At 38.1% G+C, this 27919-nt stretch overlaps 4 protein-coding genes, 1 long non-coding RNA gene and 1 pseudogene across 5 annotated transcripts in view; 3 read left to right on the forward strand and 3 right to left on the reverse strand.

Annotated features, from left to right (window-relative positions):
* Positions 1–765: 765 nt before the first annotated feature.
* LOC112178796 (cytochrome P450 736A117) lies at positions 766–2850 on the forward strand. The gene is made up of 2 exons (XM_024317015.2): positions 766–1820; positions 2080–2850. Exons 1-2 carry the CDS (start codon positions 930–932, stop codon positions 2704–2706), a joined length of 1518 nt encoding a protein of 505 aa, XP_024172783.1. The 5' UTR covers positions 766–929; the 3' UTR covers positions 2707–2850.
* Positions 2851–3167: 317 nt separating this feature from the next.
* LOC112177368 lies at positions 3168–5344 on the reverse strand (annotated as a pseudogene).
* Positions 5305–9410, forward strand: LOC112180227. The gene is made up of 15 exons (XM_040509869.1): positions 5305–5438; positions 5562–5669; positions 5892–5968; positions 6065–6145; positions 6269–6361; positions 6561–6635; positions 6742–6780; positions 6956–7071; positions 7348–7548; positions 7867–7943; positions 8062–8166; positions 8386–8478; positions 8751–8795; positions 8913–8980; positions 9063–9410. Coding segments are annotated over exons 4-15 (957 nt in total). The 5' UTR covers positions 5305–5438; positions 5562–5669; positions 5892–5968; positions 6065–6143; the 3' UTR covers positions 9106–9410.
* Positions 9411–9737: 327 nt separating this feature from the next.
* On the reverse strand, positions 9738–11063 carry LOC112175506. Its single transcript, XR_005802619.1, has 2 exons — positions 10493–11063; positions 9738–10179 (listed from the first exon to the last, which is right to left on the reverse strand). It is a non-coding gene; the product is annotated as an uncharacterized LOC112175506 (long non-coding RNA).
* Positions 11064–19908: 8845 nt separating this feature from the next.
* Positions 19909–27919, reverse strand: part of LOC112180459 (26S proteasome non-ATPase regulatory subunit 6 homolog) — a 31364-nt gene continuing 23353 nt past the window's right edge. The window contains exons 2-9 of the mRNA XM_024319025.2: positions 23032–23234; positions 22811–22925; positions 21420–21510; positions 21184–21329; positions 20862–21081; positions 20634–20742; positions 20365–20533; positions 19909–20238 (exon numbers count right to left, since the gene is read on the reverse strand). Of these exons, the coding sequence (XP_024174793.1) occupies positions 20064–20238; positions 20365–20533; positions 20634–20742; positions 20862–21081; positions 21184–21329; positions 21420–21510; positions 22811–22925; positions 23032–23167 (1161 nt within the window). The 5' untranslated portion in view covers positions 23168–23234 and the 3' untranslated portion in view covers positions 19909–20063. The remainder of the gene's footprint in view (positions 20239–20364; positions 20534–20633; positions 20743–20861; positions 21082–21183; positions 21330–21419; positions 21511–22810; positions 22926–23031; positions 23235–27919) is intronic.
* Positions 23440–27260, forward strand: LOC112175586 (probable ubiquitin-like-specific protease 2A). Its single transcript, XM_040511731.1, has 8 exons — positions 23440–23566; positions 24150–24480; positions 24561–24728; positions 24822–24953; positions 25054–25135; positions 25209–25319; positions 25399–26076; positions 26742–27260. The coding sequence occupies exons 1-7, from the start codon at positions 23473–23475 to the stop codon at positions 25468–25470; spliced, it is 990 nt and encodes a 329-aa protein (XP_040367665.1). The 5' UTR covers positions 23440–23472; the 3' UTR covers positions 25471–26076; positions 26742–27260.

The following is a 27919-nucleotide window of genomic DNA, read 5'->3' on the forward strand; positions in this document are numbered from 1 at the left end:
GTAATCCTTCTTTTTTTTTTTTTTTTGCTCATGGATCTGAGAAGGAAAGATTAAAGCTCGGTTTGCTTGCCCCAATTTTGCTTGCTCAGTTTGCTCATGGATCTGAAGCTCGGTTTGCTTCACCGTAATTTTTTTTTTTTTGGTAAAATTGGGGCAGAATGCCCAGAAGGAAAGAAAACGTATAAAAGTGAGTATTGTGAGGCAATAATATGATTACTGGGGGCAATAATAGCCGGATTCTGGAATCCGGTCACCAGTCGTCGGAATCCGGTCACCGTTCGCCGGAGTCCGGTCACCGGTGGCCGGAGTCTGGTCGCCGGAGACTGGGCCGGCCACTAGTCACTGTAGCACAGCAAGGTGGAAGGTGAGTTCTCTCTCTAAGTGAGAAAGAAGGAGAGGGCAAAAAAGTCTCAAAAAAAAAGAAAAAAGAATTAATTGGGTAAAAGGGAAATAATCCCTTAGAGTGTTTTGGGTAAATGGGGTTAAAAAATAGTTGGTGGAGCAAGTGGGCAATTTTTAGCCTAAAATCGGGTAAATGATCATTTTCCCTTTCTTTTTTAGTTTGTTCTTTTGCTTCGGGGTCTTTTGACCCCTTACTTACCAAAAAAAAAAAAAAAGGTTTTAAAATGTGTATTGGGGGGGGGGGGGGGGGGCTGATCCAACAACCGACAACCGAGACAGGCGTGAGTGTTGTACTGCCAAAAGAAGAAGGCTGATTACTGACATCACATGCTTTTCTGATTTGGATCAGTGCTTATGAAAAAAAAATTGTAGGTTCATCCATCATTGATCATGGCCTGTACAGCATGGTAGAAAACGACAACACATTTTCTCAATCAATTTTCCCATATATTTCACAAACCACACAGGCACATACGCATAGACAATCCATTCGGAGAAGGAGATCGCTAGGACGCTAGCTGCAAATAATGGCGGAGCTCATCAACAATGAAACTCTTTCACTTGTACTCGTCGCCGTTTTCCTCGTCCTCTTGTACAAGCGGTCTTCTTCCACTTCCAATAGTACCAAAAACTCACCACCTTCTCCACCAAAACTCCCCATCATCGGAAATCTTCACCAACTAGGCTCATCAAGGTCTCCGCCACACCTCGCACTCCAAGCCTTGTCTCAGGTCCATGGCCCTCTCATGCTCCTCCACTTCGGAAGCGTCCCCGTCCTCGTCGTCTCATCGGCAGAGGGTGCTCAGGCGATCATGAAAACACATGACCTCAATTTCTGCAGCAGGCCTAAGTCCACCGTCTTCGCAAAGCTTCTATACAACTCAAACGATGTGGCAACCGCGCCTTACGGCGAGTATTGGAGGCAGGTGAAGAGCATATGCGTGTTGAATCTGTTGAACACCAAAAGGGTTCGGTCTTACTGTGGCGTTAGGGAAGAGGAAACCAAAGCCATGATCAAGCAGATAAGGGATTCAAAAGGAGTAGTGAATTTGAGGGACATGCTTATGACGCTTACAAACGATGTCGTCTCGAGAGTGGCTCTAGGGAAGAGTTACTACAGTGATGGGGGTTTTAAAGAGCTTTCGGTGGATCATACGGAGTTGCTGGGAAGTCTTTATATTGGGGACTATATTCCATGGCTTGGTTGGTTGAGCCGTGTCACTGGTTTGGACGCGAAACTAGACAAAGTGGCTAAACGGTTTGATGACTTCTTGGATGTTGTAATTCAAGAGCATATGGATAATACTGATCAAAAGGAGGAGGACCAAAAGGATTTTATAGACGTTTTACTTGAGATTCAGAAGGAAAACTCGCTTGGTTTTCGTATTGACAGAGTTAGCATTAAGGGTGTCGTCTTGGTAACTCTCTCTCTCTCTCTCTCTCTCTCATGTTTATGTCTTCATCGGTTCCGGAAGTAATGTGAAATTACTCAAATTGACTACATAGGGGATGTTTACAACTTTACATCACTAATTGTTAATAATGCTAATTTGTAGGATCTCTCTCTCATGTATATGTCTTCGTCGGTTCCGGAAATAATGTGAAATTACTCAAATTGAGTACATAGGGGATGTTTACAACTTTACATCACTAATTGTTAATAATGCTAATTTGTAGGATATGTTTCTTGCTGGGACCGATACCACAGCAACACTTCTAGAATGGGCCATGTCTGAGATTATAAAGCACCCAAGTGTTATGAGCAAATTGCAGAATGAAGTAAGAGGAGTAAACAAAGCTGAAGAAGACATACTAACAGAGGATGATTTGATTGATATGCCTTACTTGAAGGCAGTGATCAAGGAGACTCTTCGCTTACATCCTCCGCTTACGCTACTATTGCCTAGGATATCAACCCAAGATGTGAAAATAAATGGTTACGACATTAAAGCCAACACACAAGTCATAGTGAATGCTTGGCACATCGCGAGAGATCCCAAGTCGTACGATTACAAACCAGAGGAGTTTGAGCCAGAAAGGTTCTTGAATGCTAATAGTGGTATAAGTTATAAAGGAAATGACTTTGAGTTGATTCCGTTCGGAGCTGGCAGGAGGTTTTGTCCTGGGGTTCAGTTTGCTACAGCTGTTAATGAGATTGCTCTAGCAAATTTAGTGCACAAGTTTAATTGGACATTGCCTGGTGGAGTAAGAGGTGAGGATTTAGACATGACTGAATCATCCGGTTTAACAGTTCATAAAGACGACCCTCTTAAGGTCGTTGCTATTCCATATTCATCAGTTTAATCTATGATTAAAGACATCAGTTGTGTATGAATTCTGCTATATTATTTGGAATTATTCTTAAAGTATGTTTGGTGATGTATTGGATTACGAAGTTTCTGTATTATGTGGTGGCGGCTTGCATATTAAATTTATTGTCGGCTTTTCTGTTTGGTTTGTAAATGAACAATCTTGTGCGTGAGACAACTATACAATCTTACAATCGGCAATGTATGAACTTTTACGATATCCAAGCGTTATGAAAAAACACTTAACGTAGTAAGGGAAATAGTTGAAAGCAAATTAACAGAGGATAATTTGTAGGAATGCACTACTTGAAAGCAGTTATCATAGGCAGTCATCAAGCTAGTTTGCATGGAAGAAAAACACTTTAAATTATGTTTTCAGTTATGTTAAAGAAATCAAGACAATGGCATTCCTGCAAGCTAAACCGAGTGCTTAATTATAGTATCAATCCTCCCCGTCTACAGTTTTGTGGCCATAATAACTGATACTTGAAACTCCACACACTCAAAAACTCACTAATAGTAAATGGAAAGGCGAAAGGAAACCTGAAGATCATTGCCCAAGTTTTTCAATTTTGGAGAGAAAAGAAATAACTTGGTTCATCAAATGAGAATTGAAAAGTCGAAAGTTGCTATGCCTTTAAAGTTCTTTAGACCACTTTCAAAATTCAGAGAAGCATACGCCTAAAGATCAATGACACGTGACAACTTCTGGATCCTGTTCAATAGGAAGTCCCCTTGCTTGATAATTGCCTACTTGCCTGATACAGAGAATTCTTGGCATCCGGACGATTCGTTTCTAGAACACCTGAAACTTTATCTATCTTGCAGTGGAGTTTCCCAGCTGCAATGAATCTAGACAGCTCCCTGCAAATCACAGAATGGGATTAGATTTACGTGCCCTTAACAAATGCCTCACCATAAATTCAAGGATCAGACATTAAATCCGCAGAGTACACCACAAAGAAGCCAAACATAACAGACAGTAACTTACAGATCAATGAAATTCACTGTCAGGTCAAATGCCTTCGCCATTGCTTCAATAGTCACACTTGTAGGATTCCAAAAATTGAGAATAAACAACGGTTCTGATCTCCCTCATGTAATACTTGATGTGTGGATGCAAATAACGATCCAGCTTTATCTGCTCTGCCAGACCAGAGAATGACAACTTTGAATAAATTGAAAAAGAATTGTGACTGGTAACTTGGTAAGGAAGTTTATAAAATAAATTATCTACTTACCAAATGCATGCCGCGAATAATACTGACAATCACATAGAGAGTTCAAAATCACGGTTAGTTTCTCTGGAGCATCCACCACCTATAAAATTCACATATGCATGCCTATTACCTAATGAATTAATAGGAACATATACCCCAAGAAAGTAAAATCACAAACACTTGGTAACAAACAGTATCCCTACTGTTTTAAAGAAACTCTGTCCAGAAATATAATGCTTGTTAGGACGGTATAAAATGACGTCATAGGGAAATATTTCGTAAGAGGTGAAGGTAGAAATGGAATCCAGGAACACAAATCGGCTGCCTTCTTAAATTTTCCAGTGGACATGCAGTACAAGCCTTTATATACCTTCAAGCGATTCTTCCTTTCCCAATCACCTCCCTCTTCAAATAGGCCGTCAACATAATGGAATGGTTAAAAAGAAAGCTCAACTACAAAATTTGAAATTAATGAGGAAATTATATATGCAGCTGAGAGAGCCCAGGCTACTACTTACTTTTTCGCTTTCTCAATGCTCTTAGAAATGAGGTCAAAATCCATGTAAAAGAAACCAAGCTACAGCGTATAGAACACTACCAAGTCCATCTTTTGCCCTACTGCAACTGTCTTGCTTTCTGTTACCTTGAGTTGTTCCAGCGCTTTTTACTAGGGCCATAGGGAAAGAAATCAACACTTTCAAATGAGTCACATAAAGCAAATATGATTTCTAGAACAAACAATTTCAAATATAGCTACCTTGTCACCTACACGGATCGATGAAGAACAGGGACTTGGCCAAATGAGCTTCTCTGACTTCAATTTCTCCCAAGTTTTCTTCAGCATCGGCAATATTATCCTAAACAAATGCAACCAGATAAGTGACATGAATGTAAATGAGATATTTGATAAATATGTCGATCCAAATAAAATGCATATATGAGGAATATATACTATGCTGTTCAATGGAATCACAAAACTTCTCTTGCTTAATGTATACCCAAAACACATACAGGAACCAGAGAGCAAACCAAGCAAGGGCTTTTGCTCAATGAAAAAATCAAGTCTTGATCATCTCCCAAGTAATAAGAGAGGAATGCCTTGACCAGGTAGGAAATAAGTGGTCAGTTATAAACAGCATTTAAGAAACAATTAGAACTTGAAGAAATCAGATTAAACCTCAAATTGAAAAATTTAAGATTTTCATGGACAAGATTTCACCCGGTGTATCCTGAATCACTGCCACGTGCATAAATAGATCCGAAAATAGCCTTAGGTCTTCAACTTTGTACACGCGGCAGTTTCCTATTTGTCAGTGCTACACGGCTGGGGGTACAAATAGCAACAGCAAGGATTCCGCAACCGGAAACGCAAACGCAAACGAAAACGTAGAAGATCAGAGCTCTCTCTGGCATTCTAGAAAAGCAACGACGCCGACGATGGAGAGCTAGAAGTCGTGGCCTGAAGAGGGCAACGTTTCTTTCAACTTGGTCTTGAAGAGAAAGCGAGGTGCCCGTCCGCCCTATTTGTTTTATTCAGTAATTTTAGGAAAATTGACCTGAAACCTAGCGCGAGGGTTTTAATTTCTCAAATCTTATATTCTATGGTCTCATTTGAAAGCAACTGCAACAGAACCAGCGACGCTGGAGAAGGAGCAGCAGGATGGTGTAGCGAAGGTATTGGACAAACATTGCAGGCTTGTTTACACAACTTTCTGTTCCTTCTTTGATAAGAACCGAGGTACCCATTCTTTTTCTTCTTCGCTTTTTGCTCAGTAGTTTAGGGAAATGGAAAAAGCTCCCCTTTTTTTTTTCTTCTTCTCTGAAACCTGAGTTTCAATTTCGATTATCACATTTTTAACCGTCCATAAGAACATATTATCCCATTCCTGACGGTTTCTAGTTATTATAAAAGGAATAGTCTTTTGTCCTCACCAATGAGACTCTCCAATGTTCTCTGCAGCAAAACTGGTGCAAGAAGCTTGGCCGATGGTGGAATCTTCCTTAGAAAAGTATTGCATTTCGTGCACACTTGATCAGGTTGCCATGACAACTTTCTTACATGAAAACTTGTAGATGATTTTGTAACCAAGAATATGAGGCAAATTAATTGGTGGCCCTTCCAAATATGGTCAGGCTGAGCGTTCCATTACATTCTCAACAACCTCAAGGACTAGGGGTCAATTTCTCCTTCTGTTCCAGCAACAAAGTATAAATGTATGTATAAACATATTTTACTTTCCCGCAGCTCTTTACTTGAAATCTCCAAGCAGATGAACTGATATTTTATTTGAGCTTTTCTCTACTGTTCTGATTTGAGAGCATCATTTATGATTTAAGGCCATACAAATACTGGATGGTCTGCAATACGACATCATCCGGACTGGGTATCACAATGGTGGGTTTCGCTGAAGACTACCACTTGAGGAGCAGGTATCTGTCGCTGTTTTTTTTTTTTTTTTTGGCTCTCTATAGTTATGATGTGGGGCATTTAGTTTTAGCATTTTCTGGAATTAATGTGGTAAGATGCTCCTTTATTTGAGTGTTCTGAAACCTTGTTTTTCCATGAAGAGTCAGACCAGAAACTACATTATGATTATTGCTGGATATCTGAAAAAGCTCACTTTTCCAGCTGTTCTAATCTCTCTACTATTGTCGGTAGGAGAAATATCTTGGACGGCAGAAAAGAATTGAACACTCCTTACAGGTGCGTGAACTGATTAAAATATGTTTTGCTCCTTCACATTTAAAACACGAACATGTCTCACACTATATGTAGTTCCTTGTATGCTAACATTAAAATTTCCATGCAGGAACTTGCAAACCAGTCACAGTGTGATGTATTTCTTAATGTAAGGAATATTTTTTTGTTTCACATGATTCATAGTGATATTGTGTATGTCTTTGGGTCTGACCACCTGCAGACGAAGTGGGAATTATAATTTAATGATTTTTACTTTGTTTGTAAATGAATAAGGGAGTTCTGTCACTGCTTTGGGAACTTCACTTACAGGATTAAAGTGTCAGGGACGTTGTGGAAGCCTGCATTGTAAGAAATGTGAAGCCTGCAACTCTGTTCAGGTTGATGAACTTTAGTCATCAATTGGGTGGACAGTCGGACAATCTTGAGATGGATGTATTAGGTTATTTTCGCAACTTCTCGATAACTAATATTAGAGTTGGAATGTTTTAGTAGAATTGGTGTTATACTCTTCTTTTTTTGAATTATTATAGGATAGATGTAAGTTATGTAGTTGGGCTTCTTGATTTGAAAATATGTTTCATTCATTTTTGTTTTTAGAAGCCAAACTAACTGGTATGCCTGGGGCTGCAGAAAGGACTGACCATCTCGTTTCAATAATATCACATGCTTATTCTCCAAAACTTTCACTTCTGATTATTTCTTTTTGATCTTTTAGGGTTTGAAACAGTAACGAAAAGAAAACGGACGGAGGAGAAGAGAAAGAATGATGTTCATGTTGTCATGTCCGAGCCAACAGCAGCTGCGATGGAGGGGCAGCATGGAGAATCGTCGGATCCATTGGACAAAGCCCTGTTCGGCCCTTCGTTGAACAAAGCTGGCATGCTCGTCTGTGGTGCCTTCTTCTCTGAAAAGCGAGGTACCATACTCTATTTTTCTTTTTCTTCTCTGTTAGTCACTTGTAGGAAAAGTGATCCTTCTTTAGTGTTTCCCTTTCTCTCTGAAGTTATAATTATACATATCATCATATGCACCTTGAGCCAATTTAAGTTGTGTAGGCTACTATAAAAAATTTATGAGTTTGTCGGTATTGCTGTATTCTCGTGATACACTTGTTTTATTTGTTTTATGGTGAACTTCTTCTATTCTTGAGTTCTTTTAGTTATGATTATAGTTATTGGATGACCACATTCTTTCTCAGGTGCTCACCTATAAGCCTTTGGATTGTTTTATGCAGCCAAAGTATTGGAAGAAGAATGGCCCATTGTGGAATCATCCTTGGAACAGTATGGCATTTCATGCACAATTTATCTGGTATGCACAGAGTAAATGAAACTCTTTATGTTTAATTTGTAAATAAGAATCATTTATATACGTGAATTACAGATTGTGTATGGTTTTATGAAATTTTTGTGTTTAAAACAATGGTCAGGATGAGGGTTTCATGACATTCTCAACAACTAAGGATCGAGATACTATTTACAAGGCTAGAGATGTTCTTGAACTTCTGTCATCGACTTCTGTTAAGCCCTCACTGGTACTTGATGCGAATTTTTCTCCCAATGTGATATCTTTTTCTCTTTTATGACAACTGGAATGCTGAAATTGTCTGCCTTTATTTAAGATTCTATGATGCCTGCTGCCTTTTCTTTTTGATAACCCTAGTACTCAGTATCGATGAAAATTATTTTTTGTTTTGTTATTTGAGCTATTTTGTATTAGTTTCTGATTTGGATGCACAACACTTTGATTTCAGGCAATAGAAGTACTGAATGGCAGGCTGAAGCATGATATCATCAAGACTGGGTATTTTAATGGTGGGATTGGTTCAGAATTGAAGATTGATAAGGTGGGACATTAGTATTGCATATAAAAGATTATTTTATATATTTTCGTTTCAGGTATTTGTTAATTGTTTTTATGCTTATAACTGATATGCTCACATAGTTTGCTGAGAAAGTTCTGTGAGTATATTAGGACGTTACAACTTTAGAATCAGTCGTCTTTAAAGCTTTTCTTTTGTGAAAAGTACGAAATATAGACGTTGGGGAATATATGCTACTCTATTAAGAGCCAGACGGACGAATATTCAGGCTATTCTAATATCTACTGTTTGTGCAGGAGACGTTCGTTAAGCAGACTGGACTTTTCAAAGCCTCTTTACAGGTACATAAAATGATCTAGATTATTTTTATTGCTCCTCAAATGAAATGAACATATACTGTCAGGGCAAATATTGTCTCTGCGAGTCTATTTATTCCTAACATTATATATGGGATGCAGGATGTTGCTGATGTGTCGCATTGTTATATTTATACCAATGCAAGTTACCTCCCTTTTGTGATTCGGAGGTTTGGCATTCCTGATCTTAGCAGCTCTGATGAAGTTGGAATTTTGAATCTGATAATATCTAATTTACGTGTTAATGAATAGGGGAACACTGTTGCTGCTCTGGCGACTGAAAATGGACGATTAAGCTTGGTCAGGGAAGTGGTTACACGCTGCATTGCTAGCAATGAGGATCCAGCAAGTATGATCCAGGAGTTTAAAAGAACAAGAGTTTGATCATCTGTTGGGACTTTTGAAGAATGGTTTAGGTTTAGGAGTTTGATCATCTGTCGGACTTTTGAAGTTTAGTTTTAGGGTGTACTGTCTAGTGCCCACTACTGGAGTAGTAATATTTGTTAATGGTATCTGCTTGAGGACCAAAGCTCTGGCTTTTAGCTTGTTTGAATGGCATTTGCAGATTGTTCTTCACAATGCTGATTTTATGTGGCGTGTTATGAAGTGCAATATGATCTATTTTTGTTTTTACTTATTTTATTTGTTTTGGTTGCCTTTATTTTCTCACACTACTACAAAAAACCCATTTAAGGACGTTCAAAAAACGTCTTTGAAAACTTTAGATGACACGCAAAAAAAACGTCATCTATCAAGGAGTCATTGTAAGTCACTTACAAGGACGTTCGAAGAACGTCCTTAAATACCTATAAGGACGTTAGAAAAGTGTCCTCTAAGATAAAAAAAAAACGTCCTCTAATGTTTTATAGGACACTGAAAAAGTGTCCTTAAATCTAAAAACGTGTCATCTTATATATACGAGGACGCTGAAAAAAGGTCCTGAAATCTAAAAAAAAACGTCATTGTATCTATTACAGAACACAAAAAAAAAAGTCCCAGTATGAACAAAAAGTGTCCTTGAAAAGAAAAGAGGACATTTACTGATCTGTTAACTAAACTACAATTAAAACTAACTAAATAAATCCTAATTACAAGTTGATATACTATGTGATCTTGGATGACAGTAGAGGCACAAAAACTTGGTTTCATCATCTCCAATATCTTCATCCACTACCTGATAGATATAACAAAAAGCCAAGCATTTAACAGAAATCATAGGGCCACGTTAATAACACATCTCAAATCTGCTACAATACAATACAGAAGAAAAAAATAGAATGCAAAGCTTTAATTTGTGAAGATATTAGTGGATCAGGTGGCTCACCTTTGAGACAGCTTCAAGAAACATGACAGGGAACAATTACCTGCACTGAAAACAACATCATCATCCACTAGCTACCTGATGAAAACGACAGAAGGCTAAGTATTTAAAATACATCATATCAAAGAACAAAGTCTATATGACAGATGCAAGCTAACATTCAAAGGCCAATAACATATGCAAATTAAGGATTCAACATGTGGGAAAATAGCTAGGCAGATAAAAAAGTTGGACAAAACTGATAAAGTGCCAAAAACTACACAAGTCAAATTGGAAACAACTAAGCTTTCCTACCTAAAATTAGAAAAATAAATGGAGAAGATTGAAAAGATAAAAAGCTTGGCTTGGCCAAAAGACTTACATTAAGGAAATTACGGATATCTTTAAAGATAAACAGTTTCACCATTTTATCTAGAAAGCTTCTTTCAGCTGACCTGCAGATAAGGAAAAAAAAGTAAACTAAACTTGGAGGAAAATTCCAACAAGCGAAATGGGAATGAACAATATTTTTCATGCTCAACAAACAAACGGTTATCCGTTACCTGTAGATGAGAGTTAAACAAGAGATGTAATTAAACATGTATATTTAAATTAGAAAGTTGTATGAGCAGCAATAACTAAGAGTTGCAGAAATGATAATTATTTTACTAATTCAAACTCTAAGAACCTTGTGCTCAGAAAAAAAAATATATGAATAAAAGGATCAATTAAGACCTATACTTTAAGTGAAACTAGTAACTACCTTAAGTGAATTTTCTAAATATAAAGTGCACAACTGTAACAGTGCAGAAAAATACGTGAATGAAAGTTTGTTACTTCACCGAAAATATTCTTAGCAAACTTTACAGATTCTTAGCAAACTTCACCGAAAATATTCCCTCCCAGATTTTCCTTTGCTGAAATACAGAGTGAAAAAGATGCTTCCCCATGCTTTTCGTGTCTAGATGTCCCAAGATCTAGAATGTTCATTTTTGCTATACAATCGCGTCACAAATCACAATCCATAATATAGTCCAACAAATAGTGTTGTCTTACATAGTAAACTAAAAGCGTATAACAATAAATGGATACATACTATCAGTGCACCATCAACAACCAACTCGCAAAAATACAGCTATCTTGAAGAGCCAAATTTAGAAGAAGTAAACTTACAAGTGTTGGATAGCAGTTATTTCCAACAAAACAAAATTATTTGCAGTCTCGATCGATAGCCTCATCTAAATTACCAAGTCTTCTTTGAGTAGCATGCAAGTGTCAAGACCTGAATATGGAAAGAACTAAGATAATAAGCTACTTAATGGTTGCAATAAAAAACTGGTATAAAACTTAAAAGTTGTACCAGGGCATGTGTTCCAATTTTTATCATAGAAATTTGGACAAAAGAACCAACTAATATTGGTAATCATAAACTTGTACAAGTGCCAATAGATCTAGGATACACTAGACAAAATTTACCTGATCTCCTTGGCCCATCTTCTTTTTGTGTCTTTAGATTTGAATCAAGCTTTGGATCTTTCATTCCCTAAAGAAACTTGCTTGTTCTTGGAGTTAACAGTCCTTACAAGTAATCCAGATTATCATACCAGATTATCGTAGAGCTCTGAGCTAAAGTAAAAAACTTTGTAAGGCATAAATGATCATGCAGTACCTCTGAACTCCACCAAATTTTGTAGGCTGAAAATGATTCCTAAAGGACTCCTCCATTGAAAGCCCCACACATGTACGCTGCCAGTTCAAAGAAAAAAATCATATAGGATGTACATAACTTATCTATAGTTCATAAATCATGTTTCATTGGACGACTTAAGAACCTACATCAAAGATAAATACACAATAAATATTAGAGTTAAGAGTAAATTACTAGAGACAAATAGAAGTACCTCGAGTCCAAATTACATACCATGAGAGAAGCCTTTTCACAACAGCAATACTTATGCTGTTGTTATCATCACCACTTGTGCAATTGTTATCATCACCATGTTTGATAACAATTGCAGCAATACCAATGAAACCTAACATCACACGCTATAGAATAAGACCAAAAGCAAAGAACAAAGAAGGAGAAAGAGGAAACTTACAAACAACAGCAGTTAGCAATTCATCATAAGTACAAGGAAAACTGACGAGAAATAAAACAGAAGCATATTGCAGCAACAAAGATTGCACATTTATAGCCAAAAGAAAAATAGAATAAACAAAAATGTCAAGAATTTACACCAAAATCCACACAATATTGCAGCAAACTTATTTCTCCCAAAATCGATGCAATATTTACAATTACAGAAGTATAAGTATATCCTCTGACAGAGCAAACATTGACCATATAAGAAATAAAAATAAATGCATATATCCTGATACCCAGTAGTCATCGTCAATATTATATTACATGTTCACATCAGCAAGAACAGACTAATAGATACCTTGCGTGTCATAAGGAGCCAGATTTGACCTAGCGATTCTACTATATGGAGGGTTTGGTGGCAATGAATATCTCTCTTCTTTTTCTTCTCTGCACTTGCCAATACAAATACAACTGATAAGTGCAAAGACTCAAGATTTTTGACAAGAAAAATCTTAAATTATCAACAAGAATAGTTTGTACAAAAAAAATCACCAAAACCAATTCAAAACATAAACTCTACCTGAACTTTCATGTTTGATTGACCAAGGATTCCACTCCTCAGCTATTCTATGACTCTGGATTTTGGATCGCAGAGAAGAAAATTAGGGTTTTACTGAGTGATGAGAGAACAGTGATGGTCGATGCACCGAGATGAGAAAGAGTAGAGAATTTCTTACTGATAGGACGAAATAAGTGAAAATTTGATAATGAAATTGAGGGAAGGTGAAAGAGAAGGGTTCGCATCTGAGAGGGAATACGAAAAAGGCTAAAGCAATTTGGGGGTAAGTGTTCAACTGAAGCGTAGAGTGGATAGACATTCGATTTTTTTTATTGTTCAACTAATAAGGTTTTTGGGTATTGTGTGGTTCGAACCCCAAACCGCTGAGGATGTTTAGACGCGTTGGCTTTTGCGCAACATCTCCTGTTTTTGCTTTTGAAGTGCTACCGTGCTATTGACGTCCTAACATGGATGCAAGGACATCGAGTTTAAAAAAACGTCCTTACAAAAATTAGTGGGTGTCCCCTATATCGATTTCTGTAGTAGTGTCATTAGAAAGAAAAAGAAAAATTTGGTCTAGTTTGGACTGATTTTTGACATGGAACTGATGGAAGTATTTTATTGAGGAGAAGATATGGTGGTTCACAAAAGCACCACGGAGAAGTTCCAAAAACAATATTATTGTGACATTCTCTACTTTTGTTTTGTTTTTTTTTTAGGAGAAACGTGAACACTTTCATTACTTCGGCCAATAAAGTTACAAAAAAACCCGCTACGTGTGTGGCTCCGTAAAAATGAGAACTTAAACATAACCCTGTACTGACAAACACAACACGCCCTAATGGTAGGGAAAAGAGAAGGGAAGAGAAATACTCAAAAGACTAACACAACACGCCCTAACGGTAGGGAAAAGAGAAGGGAAATACTCAAAAGACTGCCTCATATGGGCCCTAAACCTTCCCTACCGAGCTCCGTTCCATTATTAAAACACAACGAAAAGAAAAATAAAACAAAAACAAAAACAAAAAAATACTAAAATAAAAACAAGAGTGGGCTACGAAGCCCACATTCAAGCCTAAAGATAAGCCTAGGGCAAGAATCAAACCCTAGCCACCCTAGAAGCAAATTGACTTCAGCGCTGCCGCCGTTAGCAACAGTGTCGACACCACCGACTTTACCAACCCCGTCTGCGTTTCCATTGCCACAACCCGGAATGACACCATGGCCAACATCACCACCACTAGGGCTGAAGACAACCCGGGGGCCCAAAACAACCCTAACCACCATTGGAACAAAATGGCTAGGAGCACCTCCTTCAGCATCACCGCCGCAGACAGCACCACCTCCACCAGCATCACCGCCTCCCCCTGGATCAAGAAACCAAGAGCAAGAGCAGAGTTGCACAATCTGACCCAGAGCATCCACCATCTTCTTCTCGGAAGCAAAACGCCCAACCAGCTAAGGGAAGGCTGGCATCAAATCGACCACCCGCTGAGAGCCCTCTATCTCATCAACGAAGGCGCCCATGTGGATGCTCAAGATGAAATGGGGTGAAGAAGGTAAGGGAGATGAGAGCCAAATGAATGGAAAGATGGAAAAAGATTGGAAGGAGATCAGGAAAGGGCGATCTGTGATTTGGGTTTGAAAACTCAGCCTTGTGGCCACCGTAGAAAAACACGAGGAGCGAGACCTCGGACGAGAGAACGTTTCCTTAATACAATTTGTTCCTCTATAACACTAAAATTAGTGTTTTGTTTTGTAGCACTAAAATCAAAACACTAATATATCTTTCTCACTTAATTAAAGTGTTGGAATCATGGTCCTTGTATATCAATTTTGTCGTCAATTGTAAGCCAGTCGTATTAAAATTTAGAAAATGTGGATTGGGTTTATACTTTGATCTCAATACTTTTTATTTTATTTTATTCTTTTATTATTTACATCTGTTGGCAATCCCACATTTATATTAGTTCAAATAAAAGAAAATAATCAATCATTTGAAAAATAGAAACCTTTGAGTATCATTTTTTTTTTTTTGTTACAAAAATTTTATTTGCATGCCTAGCTAGTCTTCAAAGTTCAAACACTAAAAAGAGGGGAAGGGAAATTGGATTAAAAGAATTTAAAAAAAAATAGAAACTTCGAGAAACGTGCACCAACTGTAGGGTTTTTTACTAGTTGATTTGACCAATTTGCCCCCAGACTCTACCCCCTTCCTTGGTTCAGATATATATAGTAGGACTCGTGTCCATTTTGGTTCCACAATAGTGAAAAACCGATCGATGGCAATGGTGAGAAGGAGAAGAACCAGGAGCTGGTAGCCGCCTCTGGAGCGTGTGAAGGTGAGAGTCATCGAAAGGCTTGCTCTTCCGCGTGTGGCCGTTCAACTCTCTCCGTGGTCAAAGGCTTTACCAGAACCAGCACCGCCGTCCTCACTTCCCAACTCAGGAACCGAATCTGACGGTTCACCTCCACCCTGGCCACGGAGGTCCCTGCGACGCTGCAACTCACTCCCTGCCAAATTGCCCACAGGTGTGATTTTTCTTCGGATTCGTGGACCGCTACCCTTGATCTGCTTATGTTGAATATATTTGTAAAATGTTGATTTGCTTCTACTTTGTATTTGAACAAAATATAATCGAAACCACAACTTGTTGATTTGATTAATTTGCAGTAGCAAATGAAGTATGAACTTATCAACTTAACCCAACAAACTTGTGTACTTGAGTTTTTGAACTTGTTCACTCTTTGACATCAACCAACACTTCCCTTATATAGGGTACAAGATTAACCTACAAAATATCTAAGATGAAAGCATATTAAACTAGATTAAAAGTACTTTAAATACAAAATATCTAGCTTAATTTGAGTGGAGCAAACAGTAATGCAAGTGGCTGTAAAATATCTTTCACCACAGCTAAGACTTTCACCGTAGCATGTTGCTCGACAGCGAACAGACTCAACCCTTTAATGAACAGACTTAGTTATTCCGCGAACTATTATTCGCGAACACTACTTCTCAGTGAACTCGCTTCTTACTATTCTTCGTAGTGATGTCATCTTGCAAACGTACTTTAGCGAACTTGGTGAACTCACTTCACAAACTTTTCTCCGCGGTGACTTTATCTCGCGAACGCACGTTAGCGAACATTCGCAGATTGAGCAGGAAAGCATTAATTCTATCAGCTTATGCTGGAGGAGGCGAGCAATGCCGTCGCAGCGGGGGCTCTTGCACTTCCAGTGTATGGCTTGATTCCTCTATTGAGAGAGAACGATGTTCTGGGTGAGAAGCCGTGGCTGGCAAACATGCACCAAGAAGCAGATGTAGATGAGGCAAGAATTCAGCCGCGTACGTGATGCAGCTGAGGCCGGATGACCGTTTACCCACTCAGGTACAAACCCTAACCCGACTTGATTTCTCTGTTGAGAGAGAACAATGTGCTGGGTGAGAAGCCATGGATGGCAAACATGCACCAAGAAGTAGATGCAGATGGGGCAAGAATTCAGCCGCGTACGTGATGCAGATGAGGCCGGATGACCGTTTACCCACTCAGGTACAAACCCTAATCGGACTTGATTCCTCTGTTGAGAGAGAACGATGTGCTGGGTGAGAAGCCATGGATGGCAAACATGCACCAAGAAGCAGATGCAAATGAGGCAAGAATTCAGCAGCGTACGTGATGCAGATGAGGTCGGATGACCGTTTACCCACTCAGGTACAAACCCTAACGTACCCTAACCCTATCCTTTAATGTTATTACTCTTTTCAATTCTGCTTCTTCTCTGAGAAATGCATCTGATTTAAGTTAATAAATGCTTCTGATTTAGTCTAATAAATGCATCTGATTTTAAAAAAGAAAAAGAAAGAAAAATGCCATCTGATTGGGGTGAATAACAATTAGATAGAGGAGTCTTTGCTGCAATCCAACATTAAATTGGTCAAAGCAGAAGGCGTGGTTAGACTTTGTGCTTGTAAATCAGTACATGACCAACTTTGGCTAATGAGTCCGCGAACAAGTTCGCCTCTCGTGACTGTAAGGAAATGTTAAAGAATTTACAATATGTAGATGTTCCTCAGTAGTGTTATTCGGGTTTTACACTTTGCTCTGATGTTTTCAATAGTCTTATTTGTGTTGATTGATGATATAATAGTCTAGTGATGATATAAATAGTCTGTTGATTTTTTTTTTTGACTAAAATAGGTCAGCCCTTTCATTAAATTTAACAAGCAGTACAAGAACGAAACACCCCTATGGGGTCGACAGAAAGCAATCGTCCCTTATAACCATGAGAAACCCTATTCTTGACAAACAGCGTCCCATATAATCCCTAGTACACCCACCTTTTAGGAAGTCTACGCACCATTATTCTAATCTTAGATCCATAACAGAGCCACCATCACCACAACCATAGCCGGCGACGTGAAGAATTAGGCAGCAGCCTAGGAGCAAGGAGCCCCGTCGAGTTGTCCCGCCGGCACCACCAAGAATTAGACTAGAGAAAGGTGAAAGGACCCCTCCTCTCAGTCAAAAGCACAAGACCGCCACTCCTTGATAAAAGTCGCCGTCGAGAAACCTCCCGCAAGGGAGTCAGAGAAGAGAGCTTATTTTTCCAATAGGTTTATGGTTAAAATAGTCTATTAATGATACCATACATTTGATACATTATGCATTATTGATGACAAGTTGTGCTAGCTCATTGGAGAAAAACTTGTGATGATAGTTGTTAAGCACAACGGCTAAGCCGATACAATAGTATCATGATGCAAAGATATAATAGTCTACAGATGATATAAATAGCCCATTCTTATTCTGCAATTGTTAATTTTACCACTAAATTACTCATGAAAATCTTGCAATAACTTTCCGGTCATCCCTCTTTAATTTGGTTTGCTGTGTAAAAGTTGTCTTAACCTCTCTTTTGCTCTTTATTTCAGGTTACTCATGTGCTCTATGCTGATGATTTTTTTATCTTCTGTCGAGGGGATATTTCTTCTCTTAACCGTTTGCAGCTCTTTTTAGATGAGTATGGTGCTGCTTCATGTCAACTAGTAAACAAAGAGAAGAGTACTTTTTATACTGGTGACAACTATTCTCATCGGCGCAGGGTTATCAAACGTTTATTGGGCTTCAAGTTAGGTACTACTCCACTTACTTATCTGGGTGTTCCTATATTCAAGGGGAAGCCTCGACGTATACACCTTCAAGCAATTGCTAATAAGGCTAAAGCTTGTCTTGTTGGCTGGCAAGGCAAGTTGTTGTCCATGGCGGGCGTGTTCAGTTGGTTCATGATGTATTTCAGAGTTTGCTTATTCATAGTTTCTCTGTGTACTTGTGGCCTTCATCACTTTTGAAACACTTGTCTACATGTGCTCGAAACTTTATTTGAAACACTTTTTATTTTCTCTTGCATTGTTTTGCTTTGCAAGCTGTTTAATTATCTAGAAGTTGGGAAATTTTGAGGTTCTGCTTCAATTTTTTCACTTCCTTTTGTTTTTCTTTCTAGTTTTGGGGGTAAGGTTTATGCCCCCCCCCCTTCTTTAGGTTGTATTTTTTTTTTTTCTGTTATTAATAAAATAAAAATAGGGGGACGGGCGGTGGGTTCCCAGAGTGTGGCAAACCCATCTCCTTTGGGATAGAGGGTGGGACTTGTTCCCTAAATCATTTGCCTCCGAGGAGCTAATATCGCATAATCCCTTATTATTCAAAGAATACCGGAGGACTAATCTAAAAAGTAGAGGCAGCCTTTTGGAGTAATAGGTTTAAGGTTTAGGGAGAGTGAAAGACTAATCTACTAGAGGAAGCATTTTGAAGCTTATTGTAATGCTGATTACTTTGACTATTTTTGCTTTATATCTCCTAAAACTATGAGAGTTATCTAAGGAGCAATGGGATGTTTTAAGAGGATCTTGGTTTTTTTGGTTGTTTGATTTGTTATGTTTTTATTTTCTATGATTTTGAAGTCTCTTACTTTCGAACAGTGTCTTCTAATTACTAGAAACTGATGCTAATACAAGATAGGGAGAATTAATTCTCCTCCCACATGTCTAGGGTCTGGTGAGGCTGAGAATTGATCGAATCCATACTCCAATTCTCAACCCCGTATGACCCAACAACCTCATATACCTCCTTAAGAGTTAAGACCACAAGATTTCAACAACTTCTTGGAATTCCTGAATTCCCGAAACACCCTATTCCCAACTAGCCAACTCCATCATTTCCTTTATTTTCTTAGCATAAAAAGTCCCAGGGCCCAGTTCCATAGAGATTTCATCATCCAAACTCTTTCCGAATTCCAATTGCCAAATAGACGAGAGGTGAACTGGTCTTATCTTCTGCGACGAGAGGTGAATTGGTCTTGTCTTCTGCGCTTACATATAGTTCATCATTCGTCAGTCATGTTGAAGAACCAAGAGCAAGATATTTGTGAAGTCATAGTAGCGGCAGCCCCTTCGACAGGAAGGGAGGACGGAAGAGGAAGTAGATGGTGGAAAGATGATGGTTGGCAACTGGGCATGTTGGGTTTGTCGAACAGTTGGCGGACCTTGTGAGGAGGCTATAAGAAGGGTGTCAAGAAATGGTCTTAGCAATCTTTATTTGGCGGGAAAGGAATTGACAACCTTTAAATTTTTTTATGGGTGGGGGTCGATTTAATTTATAAAAGGAAAGAAAACGACGTTATTAATCCACTATTTGTCAACTGTGCTAAAAAAAAAAAAAATCCAGTATTTGTCCGCAAGATATGGGCCCTAGAAAATTGGTCGAATGCTCATATCTCAATTCGAGAGATTAACAAGTGGAAGGTACCTACAGCCTATAGGGAGCTGAAATTGGCATCCCTTCAATTACAAATCACCCCTTCTTCACTTTTGAAGATTCAAAATACTAAAGTACCCTTTTTGCTAGTTGGGATTAATCTTCTTAATTCAACTGATTAATACACGATTATATGTGATCGATCGATTATTATTCATGCAAGTTAATTCAATTGAAAATCTGGATTGATTGCCTACGGTCGGTCATAGGCTTGTGAGTTGTGACAGATCCAGTGCACATATTCTACACTGTAGTATCAATCCTCCAGCTGTCTACAGTTTTGTAGCCACAAATCTTATGATCGAAAATCCACACTAGAAATTCACCGCGAATATCAAATAGAAAGGTGAAAGGAAACCTAAAGATCATTATGCTCAAGTTTTTCATAAATTTTGGAGAGAAGAAATACAACTTAGTTCATCAAATGAGAATTGAAAAGACGCGGTTGTGCTTTAAGTTCTTTAAGACCACTTTCAAAATGCAGAAAAGCCTGCGCCTATAGATCAATCACACGCGACAACTTCTGGATCCTGTTCAGTAGGAAGTCCCCTTGCTTGATAGTTGCCTGATACAGAGAATTCTTGGCATCCGGACGATTAGTTTCTAGAACACCTGAAACTTTATCTATCTTGCAGTGGAGTTTCCCTGCTGCAATGAACCGAGACAGCTCCCTGCAGATCATAGAATGGATTAGATTTACGTCTCCTTAACAAACGCCTCACCACATATTCAAGGATCAGACATAAAATTCGCAAAGTACACCTCAAAGAAGCCAAACATAACAAACAGTAACTTACAGATCAATGAAATCCACTGTCACGCCAAATGCCTTTGCCATTGCTTCAATAGTGACACTCTTGTAGGACTCCAAAAATTGAGAATAAACAACGGTTCTGATTTCCCTCATGTAATACCGGAAGTGTGGATGCAAATAACGATCCAGCTTTATCTGCTCTGTCAGACCAGCTGCAAAAGAACAAATATAGAAAATGACAACTCCAAATAAATTCAAGAAGAAAAGTGACTGCTAACTTGGTATTTAATCTGTCAATGAACTATTACTTACCAAATGCTGCGAAGAATGACTTGTACTGACAATCATAAAGAGAGTTCAAAAACTCAGACAAGTACGGGATTTTCCCAATAACCGTTAGTATCTCTGGAGCATCCACCACCTGTGAAATATTGGTTCAAATTGTAAAATTCACATATGCATGCCTATTACCTAATGAATTAATAGGAACATATACACCAAGAATGTAAAATCACAAACACTTGGTAACAAACAGTATACCTTCTGTTTTAGAGAAACTCTGTCCAAAGATATAATGCTTGTCAGGACGGTATAAAATATGAAGATGTCATAGGGAAATATTTCGTAAGTGGTGAAGGTAGAAATAGAATCCAGGAACAAATCGGCTGCCTTCTTAAAATTTCGAGTGGACATGCAGTACAAGCCTTCATATACCTTCAAACGATTCTTCCTTTCCCAATCACCTCCCTCTTCAAATAAACTGTCAACATAACGGAATGGTTAAAAATAAACTCAAACTACCCAATTTTGAAATGAGGAAATTAAGTATGCAGTTGAGAGACTGGCCCAGGCCACAACTTACTTTTTCGCTTTCTCAATGCTCTTAGAAATGAGGTCAAAATCCATGTAAAAGAAACCAAGCTGCAGCGTATAGAACACCAAGTCCATCTTTTGCCCTACTGCAACTGTCTTGCTTTCTGTTACCTTGAGTTGTTCCAGCGCTTTTTCCTAGGGCCATAGGGAAAGAAATTAACATTATCAAATGAGTCGCATAAAGCAAATATGATTTCTAGGACAAACAATTTCAAATATATCTACCTTGTCACCTATACGGATGAAGAACAGGGACTTGGCCAAATGAGCTTCTCTGACTTCACTTTCTCCCAGGTTTTCTTCAGCATCGGCAATCCTAAACAAATGCAACCAGATAAGTCACATGAATGTAAATGAGATATTTGATAAATATGCGAATCCAAATTAAATGCATATAGGAGGAATATATAATATGCTGTTCAATGGAATCACAAAATTTCTGTTGCTTTTATGTATACCCAAAACACATAAAGGGACCAGAGAGCAAACCAAGCAAGGGCTTTTGCTCAATGAAAAAACCAAGTATTGATCATCTCCTACGCAATAAGAGAGGTATGTCGTAACCAAGTAGGATAAGTGGTCAGTTATCAACAGAAATTACTGGGATGAAGAAACAATTAGAACTTGAACTCATAAGATTAAACCTCAAATTGAAAAATTTAAGATTTTTAAGGACATATGTTCATAACTCATAAGTATTACGGCAAAGTGTCTAAGCAGAAAAATTATAATAATATTAAATATGCACATAGATGTAAACCAATGGCTTGATAAGACCCCAGTAAAAGTTGGCCTATAATCATATGGAAAAGTGAGGACAAATGAGATTTAGCCATGACCATTGCAAGAAAGTAGGTAGAACTAAGAGATTTAGTTTAGAAAAGATTTACCAAAATGATATAATCATATTAACATATTTTTACTAAGAATGCTTTAATTCCAGTCTGATGCATTCATGCAACTGACTTCAAATAGAAAGTCAATCCTACAAATATGTGTTTAAAGTACTTCTATTTCTGATAGTATAAGTTGGAAACCTGATCATACCTAGAACTACCAAAACATCCAAGTCAAACAGAACTTTACTTCTCAAGTGAACAAAATCAAGACCAGCAACTAAACTAGTTTGTATAACCTGTACTTACAAACCCGATATCTAGGGAACTGTAAACTAAAAACAGCTCTGTTCTTCACTTAGAAACAGACCCAGTTCTTAAGTAAATAATTTAAAGTATACTTGATACCCAAATCAATACTGATGTATACATATTTAACAAGATAACCAACTAACAATCACTGTTGTAGAACCGGACTACATAAACATACGAGTACATTTTGAGGAAGCTATCCACACATATTTCTAGTTGATCTGCAACACCACCGTAAGGAAATCAATGCAACTCTGCTAATGACACATGTTACCAAAGTATTCAATTAATTGTGAAACCACCAATAGTTTCATTAGGAACAAGGACACGAAATCACCACTCTTCTAAAGCCCTATTTCTAAACACTCTATAATCAATAATGAAATTCACTAAAGCATACACAAAAAAAGAGGAGAATAGTCTTAACTCATATCTCAGAATTCTATAAAATTCAAAATACAAACTCACTTTTCATCAAGCTTCTTGAGCTCCTCCTGGATCTTGGCCTTCATGGAGTCCAGAACGCCCTGGTCCATCTCCAGCACCGATTCCGAAACTAGGGTTTCATACAAAGGCGCCATATCTACAACACACAAAAAACACCAACCACAATCCAGTCACGCAAACCATAAATTGAGCAATGTAAAAACCAGTAAAAATCGGTGAAAAATTCATCCGATTCGATTTACCATCGGCTTTGACGGTGGCGAAAACCTCTTCCCGGAGCCGGACCTTCTCGATGTCTTGAACGTCCGGGTGCGACAGAAGGAAGAGCTTGTTCGCTAGCTGCAGATGAGGTTGCTGAGTCTCTTCTTGACCTTCCATGGCGAATCGGTTACAGCAACTCACTGAGTCTCTTCTCCGAGTTCAAAAGCTCTCTCTCTCTCTCTCTGTGAGTGTGTGCTTTTCTTCAGCGAGGAGGCACCGAAATATACGACTGTGTTTGTTTCTTTATATCTCTTTCCGTTGGAATATACGACATGTCGTGTTACTTACAAGCGCCAGGCACCGTTGATTAGATGAACGGTCGAGATGGATCCGGTAATTAATGGACTCTGACCCTCCCTGTTCTTCTTCACCTTTCCGCTTGAGAGTCTCGGTCACTCCAAAATTTCTGTGTGAAAATTTCAATGGGAAGGAGAAAACCTAGCAGCGACGGTCCCATTAACATTGACTCCGACTCCGAACCCGAACCCGAGTCCGACCTGAAGTGCTCGATTTCAGGTAACCACAGTGACAATTCTTCGGTTTACTTTCTTGCTTTTTCTGCATTGTACTGCTCAAAGTTTAGTTTTTTTTTTTTTTACTCTGGGGGTTAAAGATTGAATTTTTTACTGATCAAGCAGGAGAATGAGGGGTAGGAGACTAAGAGATTTAGTGTTGAGTATGAAAGAATGAAGAAAATGAAATTATTCTTGGCTTTGAAGTTTTTACTAAAGAAAGTAAAAAAGTCAAATTCCATGTTTTTCATGCAAAAAAATGTAAACAAATGAACCCGGAAGTTTAGGATGAAGTTCAGTGGGGGACAATGTCTTCTCTGGCAATTGGGAAATTTGTTTGAAGTTGTTTTGTATAGGTATGGCTTTCTCTGGTTTGATCATGTTTTACTTGAGCTGTTGTCTCATTCTTGTTAAACCATCATCATATAGTGAAATCCTTTTGTGTTATGCTAGACCAATTTGATCCCTAGTGCAGTAGTGAACGATTTACATTTGTAGGGCATACATTTCGGTATTGAATGCTTATGTATTGCTTTAGTATGATCATATTTGGTGAGAGATTTGATGAGTGTTTTATCCTGCAACAGAGATTTACAATGATCAACTGTCAAAGCATCGAACATGTTGGATGCATGTATTAGCAGCTTCGAAAGCTCAAAGACAGAGCTTGACTCGGGGAGAAACTGAAGAGATCAAAAAGATATCCCCATGCTTTTTAACTTTTTCTTCTCACCGCCAGAGATCAACCAGGTGTGTTAAGAGCAAGTATGTCAACCGTGAAGTGTCAAGAAAAACACAGAACCAAGACACTAAAACGTGTTCAGTGTCAAGAAGAAAACCAGTGCCAGTCTCTCGAGCTTGTAGAGTGTCACGGAAGAAACAGAAGCTAGGCTCTGAGGCCTTTGAGTGCTACTTTGAGTAGGTGCAACATTTGAGTGATCTGTTGTGAAAAAGTTGTCTTCAATTTAATGGGATCAGAAATTTGCTTGAATGTGCAGGAACTTATGGAAGAGCTTCTCTGAGGACAAGAAAACTTCCTTCACATACCTTGACTGTTTATGGTTTTCCTTGTACATTAAACCAACCACCACAGACAAGGTGCTAACCTGGATTAAGAAGAAGCATATTTTTTCAAAGAAATATGTTTTTGTTCCTATTGTGTGCTGGTAACTATATTACATTACCTTGTGTTAAGATCTTTTCATTCTATTAACAATTGGAGTTATGACATTTTCTTTTCTGAAATGTCACCATCTTAGGAGCCACTGGAACCTACTAATATTGTGTCATTTTGGTGAGAATCTCAAATCAAAGACACAAAGACCATGCATGTTGTTGCTTGATTCTCTTGAAATGGCAGATCCGAGGAGGCTCGAACCAAATATAAGAAAGTATGTTTTTCTTTAGCAAAACTTGTCTCCTTTTTTCTTGGTCCATAGTTTCATTCTACATTGCCTCTAATTCTACATGTTCTTTTATTATTGTTTTCAGATTTGTAGTGGACATCTTTAGAGAAGAGGGTAGGCCTGAGAATATGAATCTTCTGAGAAAAATTCCTCTTTTGATACCTAAGGTAACATAAACATAGTCTCTTTTTGACTCACAACATTCATCTTAAAAATGTACTAAAAGTGGAAATAATTCAGGTGCCACAGCAGAGAAATGATGAGGAATGTGGTAATTTTGTTCTCTACTTCATTAATTTGTTCACGGAGAGTGCTCCGCAGAATTTTAGCATGGAGGGCTACCCTTACTTTGTAAGTGTTTCCTGAGTATCAGATATCTATTCTATGATGCAAGTGTTCCAATTTTTAGCGACTTTCTGTGTTATTGCAGATGAAGAAAAACTGGTTTACATATGAAAGCTTGGATTGCTTCTGCCAGGAACTCTATTCCTCAGCAAAGTGATGTTCCCAGAACTTAATATGCATATGTTTTTGTAAATGGTTTAGCTGATTATAATGCCAGACAGATTCATGATGCAACTGATGTTTTAAGTGTCTCGATCGACAAGTACAATAGGGAAAACAATATTTGAGCAAATATTTTGGTTCATGAGAATAGAGAGAATCCTCAATTTTTATAGTGTTGACTACGTTTTTGGCGATCTGATTGTCATTGTTGGGAAGTACAGTTAAGAACTGATCTTTGAGCAAGAAGATAGCTTAGCTTGAAAGTGCTTTGACAATCCATTAACAGTAGACACACAAGTACCCCCTTTATAACTATAAAGGAAGAACAAGATCACAGCAAGAGTATTGTATTACAACTAAAAATTTCCATCAACCAGCAATAAGATCACAAACCACATTCATGTACGAACTGGGCTTTTAAAGTAGATACCGGTACTTAAATGACCTTTTCGGTTGACCCTTAATTACTTCACTTTCGGAACATAGTTCGGTTCGAACCGGCCTATTTTATCTCAAACCCAATATGAACTGACACTAGAAATTTCTGGCATAAATGAATGCAAAAAGCTTTTCAGATTGTGCTCATGCCCGCAAAAAAGAGGTACACCCCTGCTTTCTTCTTTTCTTCTGTTTTTAGAACTTTATTCTGTATCGCTGCGATAATTATTGACTGTAAGATTTGGTGCTTTCATTATTTACGTGTAAATTGAAATCGCTATAGTTGTTGAGAGTTTGATCTAATATATGGAGTTCCTGAGGTCGCATACTCCTGGATGCTTCCTCTGATTGTTGCAAACTAACTAATCATGTATTTGATGTATATATAAGGTAATCCCCATAATATCTTGTCCCCTGTCTATCTCTGATTGTTGAAAACTAATGAAGATAGTGTTGTAGTTAACATAGTTTTGGTGTGACCGGTCCAAACGGGAATGTAAATCCTTATGTAATAAGGAGAGTATATTAGCCATAGAATTAGATTCTATGTAACTTTTGTACTCTTGTTCTTATATAAAGGGTCATATTTTCAATGAAGAAGTATACATTATTCTCTCTCAAATTTTCTTCAATTTTTGGAAAGGGAATTTTATTTATTTCCAGCCAACTATCAATTTGATCTTTATTGTGGGTGTTGTGGTGTGTAGTGCACCTTTAGTTGTTCTTGCTTTTAATATTTCATATATATAACCCAGATAAACTGAGGAAAGAGCAGGAATAGTACCTGGTAATTGTTTACCTTTTAATCGAGGTTTGTGTGGAGGGCAGATTCTTTAACTATGGAGGTGGACTCACTTGAACGGCTGAGAAGCTTCATGATTGCGTTCTCAACTGTTCGAAGACATCATCTTACTGACAATAGTGACGAAGATCTCCATGCATCCCAAGTTGCCGAAGAGACTCACAAACAGCACCTGATGGCACTAGATGTCATAAAGGTTAAAGCTCCAGTAGATGTCATGGCAGTTAAGAAGCTTCGCAATGAGGGATGGATGGGATCTATTGAAGTGGTTGCATGGCCCTATTCTCCGGATGACGAGAGGATTCGTATTTTAGCACATACTCAAGGAGTTCCAGTAGCCAATCCTTATGAAAGCTGAAGATGAAGCATTGGTTTTGAATTAAACTGCTGTTTATGGATGTTAATTTTAACAGCACTTAATTTAATAAAGTTTTTAGTTCACACCAGTCTGTAAGAAGTGTCTCATGTGGAGCTGCAATATCACTACACCAATGTATAATTTTGGACAACTGATTTTATTTCATTAGCGATTCCTCTTTTTTATCTCTGATTTCACTTGGCTAGATTTCCCTTCAGTGTTTCCACGTCTAGCTTCATTACTGTCTGAAATATTGACCCTGTCTTATTGAATTCAGGAAGATGTTCAAGAATTTGCAAATAAGCATGTAAAGTAACGCTCTCAATTCCCCATTTGAGTGGACATGGAAGGACTCACTCAATTGGCTGAGAAGTTTTCTTTTGATTGAAAGAAAGAAATTACAAAACTCAGATGTTTTGGGTGGACATGGCTGAGAAGTTTCATGATTGTGTTCCCAGATGTTTGGCAGCATAATGCTATTGTTTAAAGCTCCTGTAGATGTCATGGCAGTTTCGATTCTTTGGAATGAAGAATGGATGTGAGAAATCCAAGTTATCCGGAAAACAGGAGGCTGTGGACTGTAGCTTGGTGTTGATGTTGATTCTGATGAAAGCTAAATAGGCGGCCTTGTATTGAATTAGGTTGGTTTTTCACAAATTTGAATATTCCAGTTTAGCCAGATTTTTAAATTTATAGCTTTTGAGGTCAATCAGTGAACAAAATTAATAGGCACATTTTAGGTGAAGTTTGTTGAAGTTGCTTTCATTGCCCCTCATAAAATGATCAATAACTTTTTACTGAAAACAGTTTTGGTAAAGAAAATGAGAATAAGTTGTATCGGCAGTT

This window comes from Rosa chinensis, chromosome 7, assembly GCF_002994745.2.
Source record: "Rosa chinensis cultivar Old Blush chromosome 7, RchiOBHm-V2, whole genome shotgun sequence".
Classification (NCBI taxonomy): Eukaryota; Viridiplantae; Streptophyta; class Magnoliopsida; order Rosales; family Rosaceae; genus Rosa; species Rosa chinensis.

What these genes read in the sequence shown, in the direction of transcription:
- LOC112175586 (XM_040511731.1), top strand. Translation starts at nt 23,473, where the DNA reads ATGGGAAGGAGAAAACCTAGCAGCGACGGTCCCATTAACATTGACTCC. An exon ending in TTTGTTCCTATTGTGTGCTG is followed by an intron (nt 24,729 to 24,821) that starts GTAACTATATTA and finishes TCACCATCTTAG; the next exon opens with GAGCCACTGGAACCTACTAA. An exon ending in TTCCTCTTTTGATACCTAAG is followed by an intron (nt 25,136 to 25,208) that starts GTAACATAAACA and finishes GAAATAATTCAG; the next exon opens with GTGCCACAGCAGAGAAATGA.
- LOC112178796 (XM_024317015.2), top strand. Translation starts at nt 930, where the DNA reads ATGGCGGAGCTCATCAACAATGAAACTCTTTCACTTGTACTCGTCGCC. An exon ending in GCATTAAGGGTGTCGTCTTG is followed by an intron (nt 1,821 to 2,079) that starts GTAACTCTCTCT and finishes GCTAATTTGTAG; the next exon opens with GATATGTTTCTTGCTGGGAC.
- LOC112180227 (XM_040509869.1), top strand. An exon ending in GAATTGAACACTCCTTACAG is followed by an intron (nt 6,636 to 6,741) that starts GTGCGTGAACTG and finishes ATTTCCATGCAG; the next exon opens with GAACTTGCAAACCAGTCACA. An exon ending in TTTTCAAAGCCTCTTTACAG is followed by an intron (nt 8,796 to 8,912) that starts GTACATAAAATG and finishes TATGGGATGCAG; the next exon opens with GATGTTGCTGATGTGTCGCA.